Source organism: Phoca vitulina, unplaced genomic scaffold, assembly GCF_004348235.1.
Source record: "Phoca vitulina isolate PV1807 unplaced genomic scaffold, GSC_HSeal_1.0 scaffold5, whole genome shotgun sequence".
NCBI classification, from domain to species: domain Eukaryota; kingdom Metazoa; phylum Chordata; class Mammalia; order Carnivora; family Phocidae; genus Phoca; species Phoca vitulina.
In genome coordinates this window covers 69,771,872-69,789,720 of record NW_022589708.1, presented here as the reverse complement: position 1 = coordinate 69,789,720, position 17,849 = coordinate 69,771,872, and the positions used below count along the sequence as shown (strand labels likewise).

At 37.3% G+C, this 17,849-nt stretch overlaps 1 protein-coding gene across 2 annotated transcripts in view; it reads left to right on the top strand.

Annotated features, from left to right (window-relative positions):
* Positions 1-16,328, top strand: part of B3GLCT (beta 3-glucosyltransferase) — a 118,300-nt gene extending 101,972 nt beyond the window's left edge. For both annotated transcript variants that reach the window (XM_032403243.1, XM_032403242.1), the window contains 2 exons: positions 2,479-2,623; positions 14,237-16,328. In XM_032403243.1, the coding sequence (XP_032259134.1) occupies positions 2,479-2,623; positions 14,237-14,404 (313 nt within the window). In that variant the 3' untranslated portion in view covers positions 14,405-16,328. The remainder of the gene's footprint in view (positions 1-2,478; positions 2,624-14,236) is intronic.
* The last annotated feature ends 1,521 nt before the right edge of the window (positions 16,329-17,849 follow it).

Here is a 17,849-nt window from a genome sequence, read left to right as displayed (position 1 = left end):
ATAAGCAAGTGTTATTAAAGGCTCGTGTGTACTTAGTTTGTGTGAATAATTAATGTAAGACTATTCTGTGTGAGGAGGGAAAAATAGAAAAAAATTACTAATAAAGATTTTATGCTTACATTTTATCTTCCTGTAAAGTTAACTTTTCAGAGAGTGGGCCAGGATAAAAGAGTGGGCCTTCCTTTTCTTTTTCATTCTATTAGATGCTGACAAAAGAAAAAAATAAAGTGTTTGATATAATTAAATTGGGCTTAAGATAAAGAAGATTACAGTTCTGATTGGAATACAAGTACAGTTGGATCTTGAACAACATGGGTTTGAATTGGGCAGTTTCACTTATATGCGGATTTTTTTTTCATAAATACAGTAAAATACTGTAAATGTATTTTCTCTTCCTTATGATTTTCTTAATAACATTTTCTTTTCCATAGCTTACTTTATTGTAAGAATACAGTTTATAAGACATATAACACACAATGTATTAATCGACTATTTATGTTATCAGTAAGGCCAATAGTAGGCTATCAGTAGGTAACTTTTAGGGGAGTCGAAAGTAGGATCAGATTTTAAACTGCACACGGGGCTGGCCCCTCACCAATGCATTGTTCAAGGTCAACTGCAGTATACTTACTTAGGAAATTCCCCTTGACATGGCTTCGGATAGATGTTTTAAGGAAAGTGTCTGTCTCCAGCAGGTGCATGTCCCCTTACATAGGCCCTTTTCCTGGGGTCGGGTAGATGAGCGGGGGTTTGACTCAGGACGAAGGTGCTATCCCAGCCCCTGGTGGGCCCTGGACTCTGAGAGAAAGAGGATTTCTGGTGAGTTTTAAAATGTGCAGTTTTCCTTTTGGTAGAGTTCACGAGAACCGTGTTTCTTCCTCTGGTACAGTCCTATTTTCTTGTCTCAGCTTAAATAAAGAGCTGCTTTTTCCTCTTGTCTGGTCTTGTTTCACCGTGTCCTCTGGCATCTTGGTGGGGACAGGGAGAGTGCCCTGTGTGTATGTTGCATCACCAGGGCTTGGTCACTAGTATTAAACTACACTGAACTGAGCCCCCAGCTGAGTATGGAATCAACATTTCATATCAGGGATTGTATTCAAGGTCTTTGTCCTTTTTTCCTTCCCACTAGACTGATTCATAGAACTCCTTCCCCTCCCCCAGGAGGAAGATCTTTGTAAAGGCAGCTTTATTCTCACTTGTTTGATGCATCAAATTCTGTTGAGTGCTTACTGTGTGCAAAGCCCTGCATTTGGCTCTGGGAATATGTGGATAAGGGATAGACAGTTTTGCCTTCAAGGAGGTCGTTGCTTATTGGGAATGAATTTGTGAACCGTATTAGTCCCTTCAGCCCTATCAGCTATTAGATTATTCATACTACGAGAAGATCCATTACTACCGTAGGGCCAGACTGGCCCTATATTTTAGGACCAATCTGTATTTCAAAAAGAGGAGGATGTATTGCAGGAACTTGGTGTGAAAGGGTTGGAAAGGGCCAGAGGGATAAAAGGGGGCAGGTGGCTCTCCTGAGAGCTCAGTAGCTATAGAGAGCTGGTCCTGCCCCAAAGGCTGGAAGAGCAAGGCAAAGGCTGTGTTCTGGAGCCCGTCCTTGTGGGTTGCTGTGGATGCTCTTGTGGTTGGGTCTCAGCACCACATCTGAGCCAGTCCCAGCACTGGCTCCCCATTGCTGCTGTGGTTCTGGCCCTGGAGGCTGGGGCTGCCCAGCATCGCCTGCCTCTGCCACAGAGACTGCCAGCGCCAAAAGCCGATGGCCTCCCCCAGTATTGTGCCCCTCATGGACAGATTGAAGCCAGGTCTTTGCTGGCAAGGGAGTCTGGAAAATATTGTTTCACAGTTTCCAGCCTCCTGCAAATCTGAGGGCACAGAACGGCAGGACTGGGCATGAGTTCCACCAGAAAGTACCCAACATACCAGGTCAAGTAGCATCATAGCACTGTTTGAGGAAAGTCAACTTCCCTCTGTCTCTCCTCTTTCTCAAAATCACCTTAAAGAAGCGTCCACAGACTGGAATCACTTGGACAGTGAATGCAAGGTTGTTTCAGTTAGACTTGATCTCACTGTCGGTCATCACCTGTATGAGGGAGGTACCTGGGCCCATCTACTTGCTGGGAATGTTGGTGGGTTTTGTTATTGATCTCATTGAGCATGTTAAAAGTAAAGAACTATTCTAATTTTCCATTGGCATATTAGGAAAAGAACATTGTATAGTATTCATTTGCAAGAATGATATAAAGAAATAAAATTGCCTATTAGATAGGTAAACACTTCTTCAAAGTAAATTTTCCTTTCATAGAAAGCACAAAACATTTCCCCCAGAATAACTATGAAATATGAAACACTGCTGATGTCAACATCTTTATCAAGAATGTGGCCTCTGAATTATATTTCTTTATTTAGATTAAAGGTCTCGAGGAGCTGCTGCCCTAACCCCTTTCTCTGTCTGCTCTGGCTTCCCACTAGAATGGTCTTCAGCAGAGAAGCAATCAGGAGACTTCTCGCCAGTAAATGTCGCTGCTACAGCAATGATGCCCCTGACGATATGGTCCTAGGAATGTGCTTTAGTGGGTTGGGAATCCCTGTGACACACAGCCCTCTCTTCCATCAGGTGAGAACAATGTTTTTATACCTACCTTAGAGGGAGAGAGGGGGATTTTCTTCTCACTTAAAGATCCTACTTCATTCCCTTCACATATTCTTCTGGAAACAATCTTAAGAACTATGTGGACAGGCCCCAGGGGGGCATCCTTAACAGATCTTTTTGTCTGGAGGGTTGATCCTATACCATGTACAGCAGGAAGATGGAAGGCAGAAACCTCTAGAAAATGAAATGGTGTTTGACCATTGTCCTTGAATATAGTACCAGGGAAAAGCTGCTCTTTTGTTCCCCTCTATTTTTGAGTTAAAATATTGATGGCATTTAAAAACTATTAAATGCTATCTAGAAATATACAGGAATAATCTAATATTTCCTGCTGTATATATGCCAAGTGTATGTAATTCTATACTGTCCTAGGTTTTTACACTGTCCACTGGTTACCTTTTTATTGGGCTTACTCCTCTTTGGTTACTATTAAGATGAGTGACTAGACACTATTAAGCTTCAATTTAGTATCTCAATAAGCATATAATCTCGGGGTTGTTGTTGTCTGAGATAATGTTTACCAGGGATGGTTGGTGCTCCAAACCACTATACCGTGGTTTGGAGAAGGGAATCCTCTGCACTATTTTTGGTAGTTTTTAAGAATCAGGTCAGTGAATGTTCTGATGTTGTAAGAATAAATATGTTGTCATATTTAGTAACCAGTAGCAAATGCTATCATAGCAATATAGAAAATTGAACATGACAGAAATAGCACTGTAGGAAATAAGTTGAACAAGGCAAAGAAAGTGTTTGCATTATCAAGAAAGGCAGAATCCATTTCTGCCTCTTGAGAACCATAAGGGAGAATAAAAAGAGACTTTTCATAATAAGAAATATATGAGAAACCTTTCTTCGTATGAGTTAAGAGTACTTATCCATCTTTTAAAACCTTGAGAGGTCTTACCCATCTTAAGCCTATGTGTTGTGTTATGGGATGACAGAGAAGCAAGTTATTTTCTCTTGCTCTCTCTCATAGTGTTTCACTTCTAGAAGAGGAAAGGTAATTAAAACTGTTGGTGTATAAGGGGAATGACTTATTACTGTTAATAATGCAGTGTTAGATTTTTATAGCAGCCTTCACTAAGGGAAGAATATGCTAGTAAAGAAAATGATAAAGAGAAAAGAAAGAAGGAAAATACTCTTTAAGCAAATATCCTTTGAAGATAATTTAAAAATGAAAAAAATTGTCATTTTCCAGACTTTAAAACTCTTGATTTATCTAATTCACATAATAAATTTTAAATCTTTCCAAAATTGTAAAATATGCAAAACTGTATCCTCCCCAACAGATACCACGATATCTTCTAATTCTTAAGCCTCTTTTAGAGAGTTTGCTATAATTTAGAAATTATTTCCCATTTATAATGCTTGAACAGTGATCCAAATAGTGTATTTTTTCATACTGAAAAACACATATGAGGCAAAGAGATACAAAACCAAGATTCCTGAAGAGTTAGAGATAGAGTGGGATTTTGGAAACAGTCTCAGATACAAAATTGCCTGGGCCACTTTCCTTCTCTTTTTAGTCAGGGGAGGTTATTGTGAAATCATAGGCTTAGAAGGGGGCTTCAAGGAATGTCTAGTGTATCCTTTTATTAAAAACAAAGGATCTGGAGCATATGGTTTTCTGTTCTTTCAAAATTATATGCTACCAGTAGGTATGGCAGCATGCAATGGCCAGTGAATCCTCTGCATAAAATTGTCAAAATACTCATTTCAGGACTCTGGAAATCAACCAAAAGCATTGAGAAGCATTTATTCCTGAAAAACTGCTATAGTTTCAGTAAGACCAACAGAGTATGAGGTCTTCTGAGGCCTTTCTCCCTGAAACCTCCTCTCCCTCCCCTCCCCCAGCCTCCACCTCTCCATCCACCCCAGCTTGGTTGGAAAGAGCAACAGCAGTTTGACCAGTATGGGCCTTGCTGGGGAAAATGGCAGCTTTGCTGTCAGAGGGGGTGGACTTGGTTTGGGTAGGGAGAGAGAAAAACCCATAGATAGATAGGTCACCTAAAATAGTTAAACTTGGTAGGAAAGAAATAAGAAAAACCTGCACCTTTATGGGCCTGAGGTTGCAGTCTCAGATATGGTAAAGGATGTCTTAGCCAGAAATTTAATACTTAGTACCCTGGAAATAAGAGAGAAATAACAGGGCTAGGAAAGCTCTCCGTAATTCTCTAGCCTACTGGGAAACCGTGTGCATGCACATGGGACACTGGATGAGCCTAGCAGAAAGTAAAATACAAGGCATATTTGAGAACCCACTGAAGCTTTGAATGCACTTTCCAACCTATACATAGGTAGAAGCCTTATGGGCTTGTGGTATTTGAGCATAACTTCTGCCTATATCATAAGTTAACTACTAAGCTATTCAAGCACAGGGGTGACCTCTAGCAAGCCAAGCTACAAGATAAAAGTTAGAACTAAAAGATGAGTGGAGGTATTAGTAACCACACACCGCAGTGAGAAAGATTCCACAGTGTAAATCCAGGCAAATCACTTTTTAAAAAGTAGTAAAAATAAACAGATTTGTTGTTACATAAATTTTCAAAATAATCAACTTCCAACAAATTATCATGATACAAAGCAAAGAGATATACTGAGGGAAAAGTGTAGGAATAGAAACTGACTTAGTGGGACCAGATATTGGAGTTGATAGATAAAGCCTTCAAGAAGCTAATAAAATTACAGTCACAGAATTAAAGGAAACCATGTTCATAGAATCAAAGGACAATATGATGACAATGACTCAACAAATAGCAAATCTTAATAAAAAATAGAAACTACGATAAAAAACAAATGAAAATTCTATAGCTGTAAAAGAAATGAGAAATTATCTGGGTGGACTTAACAGTAGATTTGAGATGGCAAAAGAAACAGTGAATTTGAAGGCAGATCAATAGAATTACCCAGTCCAAAGAAGAGAGAGAAAAATGACTAAAGAAAAGTGAACAAAGCTTTAAAATACTTTAAACCATAAAGTGTAACAACATACATTTCATGGGATTCCTAAAAAGTGAGTGGAGAGAGGATTGGATAGAAATTTTTTTTGAAAGAAATAGGGTTGAAACTACCCAAATGTGATGAAAAACATTAATGCATAGCTCTAAAAGTTTCAACAAAGCTCAAGTAGTATAATCATGAAAAGAATCACACACAGATGTGTTACAGTCAAACTGTTGAAAGACAGTGAAAAAGTAAAAGTCTTAAAAGCAACCTAATGAAAAGGGAAACAAAAAATATAGTTACTGGCTGATTTCTCGTTAAAAATAATAGAAACCCAAAGGCAGAAGTCAAAAAAGAAACCAATCAACTAATGATTCTATATCCAATAAAACAATCCTTCCCAAACAAAAGTGGAATAAAGATATCTATAGGTAAACAAAAAGTGAGAGAAATCTTTACTAGTAGACTTCCCTACAAGAAAACTAAAGGAAATCCTTTGGGCTGAGTGAAAATGGTACATGGTAATTAGAATATATAGGAAGGAATGGAAGAATACTGGATAGGGTTAATATGGAGGAAAATATAAGACTGTGTGTGTATTCATATATGTATATATGTGCATATATATAATTAAAAGAATAAAAGTGTGTATAAACACACATAAACATATATATTGTCTCTCTTAATTTCTTTAACAAATATAAGATTGTTTAAAGCAATAATTATGACCCTATTGTTGGGTTTATAACATAGTAAATGCAATATATATGATGATAATAGTGCAAAGGCAAGGGGGAGGAAATGAAGCTATATTGTAGCAATTGAGTTTATTGGAATTAAGTCAGTATTAACCTAAGTTAAAGATGCATATTGCTATCCTTGGAGCAATCTCTGAGAAAATGATTTTAAATATATAGCTTAAAATATCAATAGAGGGATTTAATTATACACTAAAAGATTTTGTTTAACCAAAGAATAAAGGAGAAACAGAGGGACATAAAACATGAGACATATAGAAAATAAATGGCAAAATGAGTGATAAAAATTCAGGTGTATCAATTATTGCATTAAATATGAATTGACTAAACTCTTTAGTCAAAAGGCAGATATTGTCAAATCTCATAAAAAGCAAGATTTGACTATATGTTGTCTATAACAGTCAAGTACACTTTAGATTCATAGACACAAATAGGTTGAATGTAGAAGGATGGGAAAAGATGAACCCTGCAAACAGTTAATCATAGAGAGTTTGGGTGTCTGTGTTAAACACAATACACTTTAAGAAGAGGAATATTACTAGAGAGAAGGAGGGATATTTCATAACCAAAAGTCAATACATTAAGAAGATACAATAATTATAAATGTATATGTATACCTAACAGATCTTCAAAATATATAATAATTATAAATGTATATGTACACCTAACAGATCTTCAAAATACATGGAACATAAATGGACAGAATTGAAATGAGAAATGGACAAATACAAACTACTTGACTTAACTGACATAGAATGTTTCATCTGACAACAGCAAAATGCATGTTCAAGTGTGCATGGAATGTTCTAAAGGATAGATCATGCACTAGGTCATAAAACATGTCTAAGCAAATTTTAAAGGATTGAAAACATACAAAATATATCCTCCCAGCAATGGAATGAAATTAGAAATCAACAGAAAAAAATGGGAGAATTTCCAGATATTTGAAAATTATACAACACATTTTAAAATAACTTGGGTCAAAGAAGAAATAAGGAAGATTAGAAAATAACTTGAATAAAAATGAAAACAAAACATAACAAAAGTTTTTAGCATAGCTGTATAGGGATTAGAGGGAAATTTATAGTTTTAAACATACTAGAAATGGATAGGGGTGGGAAAAATGAAGGAGGGGGAATTGGAGGGGGAGACAAACCATGAGAGACTATGGACTCCGAGAAACAAACTGAGGGTTTTAGAGGGGATGGGATTAGCCTGGTGATGGGTATTAAGGAGGGCACGTACTACATAGAGCACTGGGTATGATATGAAAACAATGAATCATGGATCACTACATCAAAAACTAATGATGTATGGTGACTAACATAACATAATAAAATAAAATTAAATTTAAAAAAATCATTAATCTAAACATCTGCATTGAAAGCAAAAGAATGGTATCATTCAAATCTGAATTAAGTGGAATAAAAGAAATATTAAAGGTTAAAGCACAGGTCAATGTAGAAAACAGAAAAGCAGCAGAGAAAATTAGTTAAGCCAAAAATGAGTTATTTTGGAAAGATCAGCTAATTTGGTAAACCTTTAGCTAGACTGTCCAAGAGAAAAAGAAAGAAGACACAGATTACTGAAGTTAGGAATGAAAGAGCGGACATTATTGCAAATCCTACCAAAATTGTGCCTACAGCTAGACAATTTAAATGAAATGGGAGAAATTTCTTGCATCACACTCATTAGCAAAACTGTCTTAAAAAGAAATAGAAAAATTATCTGAACCTATATACATTGATGGAATGGAATTAAAGGAGTGAGAATGCTTTCCAATTCATTTTATGAGGCCAATATTAGCCTAATATGTCAAAGACACATATTGTTGGGCAGAGCAGTCGGTTAAGCTTCTGACTCTTAGTTTCAGCTCAATTCGTGATCTCAGACTCCTAAGATTGAATCCTGCATCAGGCTCCACACTCAGTGGGAGTCTGCTTGGATTCTCTCTCTCTCTCTCCCCCTACTCCCCCACCCCCCACACATGCTCTCCCTCTCTCTCTCAAATAAATAAATCTTAAAAAAAAAAAAAGATGCATATTGTTATCCCTAGAGCAAGAATTTAGGAAATCACTCCAAAAATATTGCTAAAAAAATAACAGAAGGGATTAAAATGATATATGAAAAAAGTAAACTACAAGCCAATATTACTCTTGAACATAGATGGAAAAATCCTTAACAAAATATTAGCAAACTGAATCCAGCAATATATAAAAGGGGTTATATGCCATGACCAGCTGGGATTTATCACAGGAATGCAAACTTGGTTTAATATCCAAAATCAATTATTGTTATATACCATATGAGTAGAATAATGAATAAAAACCACATGATCCTCTCAATAAATGCAGAAAAAATATTTGACAAAATCTAACACCACTACATGATTAAAAAGAAACAAATAGAAAAACAAAAAACAACTCTCAACAAAATAGAAGTTCCTCAATCTGATAAAGTGAATCTACAAAATAACAAAATTGGGAACAAGGTAGGAATGTCTGTTCTCACCACTTTTATTCAGCAGTATATTCAGTGTTTCTAACCAGTACAATAAGCTGAAAAATATATATATATATTTACATACACACACACACACACATATATATATACATAACTACATATATACATACATACATTACATATATGTATACAGATATATAGTAAGGATACAAGTTGGAAGAGAGGAAGTAAAACTGTCTTTATCCACAGACCACATCTTGTATGTAGAAAATCCTACGGATCTACCAAAGGAAAAAGAAACTATCAGAACTAATAAATGAGTTTAGCAAGGTTATAGGCTACAAGGTCAACATACAAAAGCAATTTTTTTTTTTTTGCAACAAAAAAATCTGAAAATGAAGAAAACAATGTCATTCAAAATAGCATCCAAATGAATAAAATACTCAGGAATAAATCTAAAAAGGAAGTTACACTCTACAATAAAATTCTGCTGAAATTAAGATCTAATTAAATGAAGAGATATATACCATATTTATGGTTTGGAAGACTCAATATTGCTACGATGGCAATTTTCTCCATTGATTTTTAAATATTCACTTAAAATGAATTTTATTATTTCATCTATTCATATTATTTCACTTAAAATTAACTTATTTTGAATGTCTAAATGAAGTGTTCTGGATCAGAGATGAATTTTTACATTAAGTCCCTTACAATAAATAATAAGCACATCTTGCCCCCATCTCCACTCCCACTGCTCCTCTGACCTAGTTTTTACCTCCAGTGCAGTGTGATGAGGGCCAATTCAATTGTCCTACGTAAGTGGTGAGATACTCCATAGGCAAGGGACAAAGAAAAATTGTTTGCTTCTAAAGGTGAACTTCCTTACTTCAGCATTTTGGTATGCAAATAAATACCCCATTCTTCCTTGAAATGTAAATGTATCCCAGGGCGGAAAGTGTTCAGGTCTTCCTGGCACCTTGGGGCTTACCCTCAGGACCTAGTTCAGGGATATAACCGTTGGCCTCTCCAAGAGATAAGGGGAGTTTTACTCTCCTTTAGGATCTGAGCAGTTAACTAGATAAATGGAATGTGAACTGTTTCTTGTGGGCTATAGGGCTTTTTTACAGGAAATTTTATTTCCCCACATTCCCCAAATTCATCTATAGATTCAGTGCAATCCATATCAAAGTCATAGCAGGCTTCTTTGTAAAAATTGACAAGCTGATCCTAAAATTTACATGGAAATACAAAATAATTCTTAAAAAGGAGATCAAAATTGGAGGATTTACCTTTCTATGATTTCAAAACTTACTATAAAGCTATGATAATCAAGACAAGCTGCGATTAGTATAAGGATAAACACACACACATACACACACATACATATCAGTGGAACAGGATAGAGATTCTAGAAATAAACCCTCTCATTTGTGGTAAACTTGTTTTTGACAAAGATGCCAAGGCAATCCAGGGGACAAGTGGCACAGATGGCCAGTCGGTGCTAGAGCAATTATGTATTTCCACACACAAAAAAATGAACTTGGAACTTTGCTTCATACCACACACAAAATTAACTCAAAATGGATCATAGTACAAAAATATAGGAGCTAAAATTATAAACTGCTGGAAAAAACAGGGATAATTCTTTGTGACCTTAGTTTAGGCAAAGATTTGGGGCATCAAAAGCATGATCCATAGAAGGAAAAATTCATAAATTGAACTCATAAAACTTAAAAAAAACTTTGCTCTTCAAAAGATATCCTTAAGAGAATAAAAAAAAATTCATAAACTGGGAGAAATATTTGTAAATCATGTATCTGATAAAGGACTTGAATCCAGAATACATAGCAAATCTTTTACAACTCAATAAGAAAATCAACTGCTGAGTTTAAGCTGGGTAAAAGATTGAACAGTCATTTCTCTGAAGAAGATGCATAAACAGCTACTAAGCACATGGAAAGATGCTCAACATTATTAGTCATTAGGGAAATGCAAACTAAATTCACATGTATAGAATGCCTATAAGCAAACCTCTCATTCCCAGTGCTGCTGAGGATGTAGAAACCTGGACCTCTAGTGGGGATATAAAATACAGTCACTTTGGAAATGTTTTGGCAGTTTTTAAAAAATTAAGCATATATGTGGCAGGCAATTTATGACATAGATCTCATTAGTCCCCTCCTGCTGGTATTCATACCCTGCGTTTTCCCCTCTCCTGAGTATGAGCCAATAGCATATGGCAAAGGTGATGGGATGTCTCTTCTATCATTAGGTTACAAGGGATTGTGACTTCCATCTTCCTTGTAGACTCTCCCTACTTCCTTCCTGGCTTGTAGGTTTTGCTGAAGCAAGCTGCAAGGGGGAAGGGTATGAAAGTGAAGCCCTCAGCTCAGTAGCCCCCAAGGAACTGAATGTTACTAGTAACCACTGAGTGAGCATGGAAGTGGATCTTTTCCTAGTTGAGGCTTCAGATGAGATCATAGAGCCTGGGCTGACGTCCTGATTACGATCTTGTGAGAGACCATGAAGCAGAGGTCCCAGCTATGTGTTGCCAAGACTCCTGACCCATGGAAGCTGTGTGATCATAACTATGTGTTGTTTGTATGGTGTATCCACTCAATGTGATACATTGCTCTGCAATAAAAGTAATGAACTACTGATGCATGCAGCAATGCTAAGTGAAGGAAGCCAGGCTCAAAACATTCATAGTGTATGGTTCCACTGATAAGAAATTTCTAGAAAAAGGCAATACTATAGAGAAAAAGCAAATCAGTGGTCTCCTGGGGCTGCCAGCGAGGGTGGGGATTGACTGAAAATACATGGCAGGGAATTTGGGGGGAATGACCATAGTCTTCTAAAACTGGATTTGTGGTTGCTTAAATACGGAAATCTACTATAACTTTTCAAACTACCATGACTGTGTGTGAATTGTATGGTATGTAAATCATATGTCAATACAGCTATAAAAAATGTGTTTGTCTAAGGAAATACAAATTTGATCTCTCTTGCACTGTTCAGTGTGCTCTAACATTTACAGATTAAGTTTTAATTTCACCCAATGTATGTCCTTCCGTGCAGTTTACACCATCTCTCTCTTTCCGCGCACAGCTTCCCATCGTGCTCCATGTCTGTTCCTAAGGCCTCCTCCTTTGCCCCAACCCTGCCTGTTTGGTACTTCCTTTTGGCATTTTGGGCATAGAGATGTGATTATCAGAGTCCATCTAGACTTCTTGGTGTTACACATGCCTCTGTGGATGCCTTTTACTTCTCTAATCTTGTTTTTTTCCAAAACTGCATTTGCCAGAAATGATTAGCACATTCTAATACTTAGTAAACCAGCTCTTCACTCGTGTCCTAACATGCAACTGCAATCACTTCTGGAATCCACATTAATAGAGGGAAAGATATTATGGATTTCTTTTTTTCCTGTGAGATGCGTTTGTGTCTCTGAGAGTTCATTTTTAAATGTGAAAAACAACCCAAGATTTGTTTCCACTGTTTTTCTTTCTTTCTTCTGGGAGCATTGTGGAATTATCTGAGAACTGAATTGAGAGTATGTTTTTCCTGGGGTTTCTTCCAAGCCAGTAAATTCCCAGAGGCCATGCAAGTAGACATGAGATATGAATCCCCTCAGCTAATACGCAGAACTTGCTCAACTCTGTTAGACATTATTCTAGTGTGTATTTTTGGTCTTTGTTTCTCTCTCTTCCTTTAAAATTGCCTTCTTAGATTTTTAACTCCATGAGCATTTAGAATTTTTAAAGGACAATGCATGTTTGGTATGGAACTTCTCCTCCCCCTCATCATTTTGAAGTCTTCCGTGCAGTTGTTATTGTTTGACTACTCATCGGAGCAGGATATTTGTGCCATCCCAGGATAACGTCCCCCAGGGAGGCCAGGGCAGCTGAGGCACTGTTGATGTGCCAGGCTTGTGGCACACGGAGTGAGGACCAGCTGCAGATGTCCTGCCAGAACACTGGACTAGGAGCTGGGCTGGGCACCTGCTCTTGTCCCCATTCCAATAGGTGCTAGTCCTGTTGACCTAAGAAACTTATAAATTCTGTGAGCTCCTGTTTCCTCCTCTATAAGTTGAGGATGAATCAAGATACTCTGATCATCTTGAAAGGTTGTTTCAAGGGTTGAATGAGATAAAATTTAATGAAGGTATTTTATAAACCATTTAAGAGGGTTTATGTAAGTATTCATTGCAAACATTTAAGCAGAATGTAATAAAAAAACTAGCGTAGAGAAGACTAGTTTTCAAAATGTTTCCTATCTAGCTTTAATAAAGCCAAGACCGTTTTAGTATTGATAACCCATTGAGTTACTATATAACACAGATGGGCTATATAAATCTGTAAACAAGATAAGCATTGAGACAAAGGTGGATGCTTTGTTTAGAGTAAAAAAAAAAAAAAAATAGTATCTGGTTTCTGTTTCCTTCCATACCCTGAAGGTTACTTTAATCTCAGCCATCCTAGACTACGTCTGATTCTGCTTAAACTTCATTTTGTAAGTTCTAGAGAATCCTGAAATGATGACGATGCAAAGACTTTTTAGGCCCTCTTGCAAAGTGCTTCTGGTTACTCAATGTTTCCCTTGCCATTTCTGGTCAGACTCGGTATCTGGATAGGAAGAAAGTGTTGAGTTACTTCACCCTTCTCCCTGATTCCTGATGAGCCCTGCATTTCCCTACACTGACATCAGGGCAGTGGACAGGCAAGGGGAGCCCCGAGAACACTTCACACACACCCCCACCACACACACACACACACACACACACACATACACACACACACACACACACACCATGTATGGCTAGAGTTTCTTTAGAGAGGCCTGGGAAATAGCAATCTTTCTGCCTTTTGCAGAAGTTATAATAGTCACTTAAATGACTTACCAAGGAAGGCTTTTTATATCTATTACCATGGTTGAGGAATCTCCCAGAGGTATGACTACGGAACATAGAAGCAAAAAGTGGTACATTTGGGATATTAAAGTAATTGGACATACAAAAGCAAAGAGCCTCACATCAGAGGGAGGGTAGTGGAAAAGATTTTCCTTTTTGCTTTTAGATTCTCTTAAGCAATATCAAATATTGAAGAAAAGCAGTCACTTCATAAATTCAAATGCTATTCTTTTTTTTTTTTTTTTAAGATTTTATTTATTTATTTGACAGAGAGAGAGACTGCGAGAGAGGGAACACAAGCAGGGGGAGTGGGAGAGGGAGAAGCAGGCCTCCCGCTGAGCAGGGAGCCCAATGTGGGGCTCGATCCCAGGACCCTGAGATCATGACCTGAGCCAAAGGCAGACACTTAACGACTAAGCCACCCAGGTGCCCTCAAATGCTATTCTGAAGCAAAATTGTTTTCAGTGAATAAAGGAATGTAATTCTCTGTTCTTCCCACAGGCTCGGCCCGTGGATTATCCCAGGGACTACCTTTCTCACCAAGTTCCCGTATCCTTTCACAAACACTGGAACATCGATCCAGTAAAAGTGTATTTCACGTGGTTGGCACCCAGGGAGGAAGACAAAGCCAGGCAGGAGACAAAGAAAGGCCTTAAGGAAGAGTTATGAAACGTGCCGGCCTGTGAGCACAGTTTGGGTCAGAGACAGAAGTGGAGACTGGCCTAGTCCTGCTGAGCTGTGATCATTACTGCTTCCGCGTGCCACCCGGCATTGGAAGCCTTCTGACTTTAGGTGGAAATTATGTATATGGTATTTTTTGAGGGGGGAGGAAGCAGAGTCATAGGGAAAAGAGATTTTTTTTTCTGGGAAAAAAATCATTTGCTTTTGCATTATGCAGTTACTGTAATATACCACGATTACTGTGTTTTTTTCAAGCTGTGATACAGCAGCTTTATTAATAAATGGTACCAGAAGTCTCCTTCCTGTTTTCTCTCTTCATTATAAAGTGTCAGATGGGCTTGAGACTGAGAAGACATGACTGTGTTTATATATATGCTCTAGACATATATATATATATATATATATTCTCCATATACTATATATATACACACACACACTTCATATAGAACAGGCAACATCTGTTGACATGGATATTACCACGGTGTGAACTTTTTAACCATATTATTGATGATGAAAATTATTTTCTGGTTATTCAGTAGGAATAATGCTGTATTAAATATCATTCATAAAACATCATAAAAGTCGAGATATGAAGTCCCCTGTAGTCTATAATCGGGGTTGTTATGTTTTATCTATTTTTCTCTTTGCGCCTCATAAAAAGAGAATAAGAAGTCTTCTGCTACAGCTTTCTACTTCTTTAGAGGTTCATCTGTGTTCTATTTCTCTCCGAAGCCCTATCTTTATGACTTACTTGTAACACAAAAGTATACTGGATGCTGCCAGAAACTAGGTGTTCTCAATATTTAAAAACAATGTTGTCGTGCTGTATTCAAGTCAGTGAGCTCTGTGTAAGTCTCAGGAAGTGAATTAAATTAGTTTGTACCTGATGTTTTACTCTTATTTTTCTTTGAATGTTACTTAATGACTCTCTCCTGGCTCATAATAAACCCCCCGGTGTACCCATTAAACCCTAGTGGAAGGACAGCGTGGTGATTTGGCAACTTCCTTGGGTTCTTACAGAATGAGATTTGAACATAGTATTTTGAAACAGCTCTAATTTTCAAATCATATCTTTAATATATAGTAATTTAACACATTCGTTATTAATTTGTAAAAAGGACACTGTTTTAACGTTTTAATTATATAATTCAGTTTTTCTAAGGGTGTTTATATAAAATTTGATTTTAGTATGTCTTAAACTAATTTTGGTCTAGTAAAATACTTTCCTCTTTTTTAAAAATAAAAATTGCTATTCATTAACTTCGCTTGTAAGGCTTTTATAGCCAAGCACAGGGTTTTAAAGCCATACCACCAAAAGTACCCATGTGTGTTTTTTAACAGTACATTTTCTTGTAGCTTAGATTGGACTCATTTCCAAAATGATGCAATAGTATTTTGACCGTGGTTCCAAATTAGCAAATACCAGGACTGGTGTGTTTTCAGTGGTCACCAAATGCATTGGATTCATTTTTGTAAAAGTGGATTTTGTGGCCTGTCCAAGGAATGGATCAGAGATGATCAACTAGATGAGAAGCACCCCAAGGATTTCTAGATCCTGTCAAGCTGTTGGTGATGACATCAGCATCATTTCCATAGCTGGGACCGTTGTCGTAGCTATCACTGCCGACACCTTCATGTCATCTGTGATAATACCCCTGGAGGACCTGGGTGCCTAATCCAGTGGAGAAGAGGCTTTGGTTCTTCCTGCCCCTGCCTCCCAACTGTCACAATCAGAATATAGCATATTCATTGGACAGGAGTGAACCGGCCTCCGTACGTGACGATCCACATCAAGCTTTCTTATGATCAGTGCCTTCTACGATACCAGAGCACCTCCTCTGGTACCTGCAGGTGTTTTGTTAAGTATGTTTACTTTTTGCAACTATGTAAGCCTAACCACAAATAAAAGGTCTTTGCCTACGTTACTCATTTCTCCTATGTATTCATTAGTCCAACCTAGAGTGAGAAGGGCAACGGGAAAAAGAATGACTAAAGTCAGGGGGAAAAGTTGGTGGCTCAGTGAACACAGTTCTCAGAAAAATTAATAAGCTATCCTTTTAAGAGAAAACTATCAGACATTGAAGATATATTTATACAAAGTCTGTGAAACCATTATCTATCTTATTATATAACAAGTGGAGATGTTATTTTGGAATGGATTCCCATACAGTTCCTACCTACATTTTGAATCTGAACTTCCCAGGACAGGTAGTGTCCTATTCATATTTCTTTTGCCTTTTTAATAGGAATTTACTTCCAAATGCTTTTTTTTTTTTTTTTTTATCCTAGGGATATCAACATCAAGGAATAACTGGAATGCTATATTTTGCTTTTAAGTCACTTCTGATATAACTAAAGCCAAGTTGTCTGACTATGTAGGATTTTTACACCTTACAGCTAAATCAGAAATTCAGACACAAACACAGCCTTTATGGAATGTTCGGGAACATAAAACAATAGCACAAAGTGATGATATGCACAGGTATGTAAGTGTCAGTGTTCTCTGAATTTCCTGATTATTGAATACCTTTAGTGTTTCCACATCCATATCCATTAAAATAGTTTATGTGTTTTTCCTCAAAAATTGATAATAGAAGAATGCTAGAAGAATTTTAAGAATGTTTCTATTGTTTTTCATTTCATAATCAGAGATGTAATTTCAGGACACCTGGGTTGCTCAGTCAGTTAAGCATCTGCCTTCAGCTCAAATCATGATCCCAGGGTTCTGGGATCAAGCCCCATGTCAGGCTCCCTGCTCAGCGGGGAGTGTGCTTCTCCCTCTGCCTCTCCCCCCACCCCTCCCACTCATGCTTTCTCTCTCTTTCTTTCTGTCTCTCTCAAATAAATAAATCTTTAAAAAACATCAGAGATGTAATTTCTGTGGACTAAAATGAATTTATCAATAGATTCATTTAGCAGCTCTTTATTAAACACCTACTATGTACCAGACATTCCAGGATGCCCCTTATCCGTCCTCTTCATCACTCTACCCCTGGCATCTTTGAATGCCTGGCACATAATAGGTGCTACTGTTTTATGTTCCCAAGAATTCTATAAACACGTCACCTGTAAAATGTGTTTTCCTCCTATCATCTGTAGAAAGTGAAGCTTTTGTATCTTATGTTGTCTTTTAGCACATGTTTTCCCTTAAGAGGCACTTACGTTCCTTGTGGGAATAGGGGTAGGTGCAAGGAGAAGGAATGTAAAGCAGTAAACAAATGAAGGAACGAGATGATTTCTAATAATGATAAATGTTATCATAAATTTTAAGATGTAAGATTCTAGGGAATGTACACACGTGATGAGAACGATCACATAGAAAGCAAGGTTGGTACGATGACTCCATGGGCAGTCCTGGTGACACAGAATGGAATCCAGAGCTCCTTGGAGGGATCCACCTTGACAGGAGGCCCTACTGTCAAATGGGAGCAAA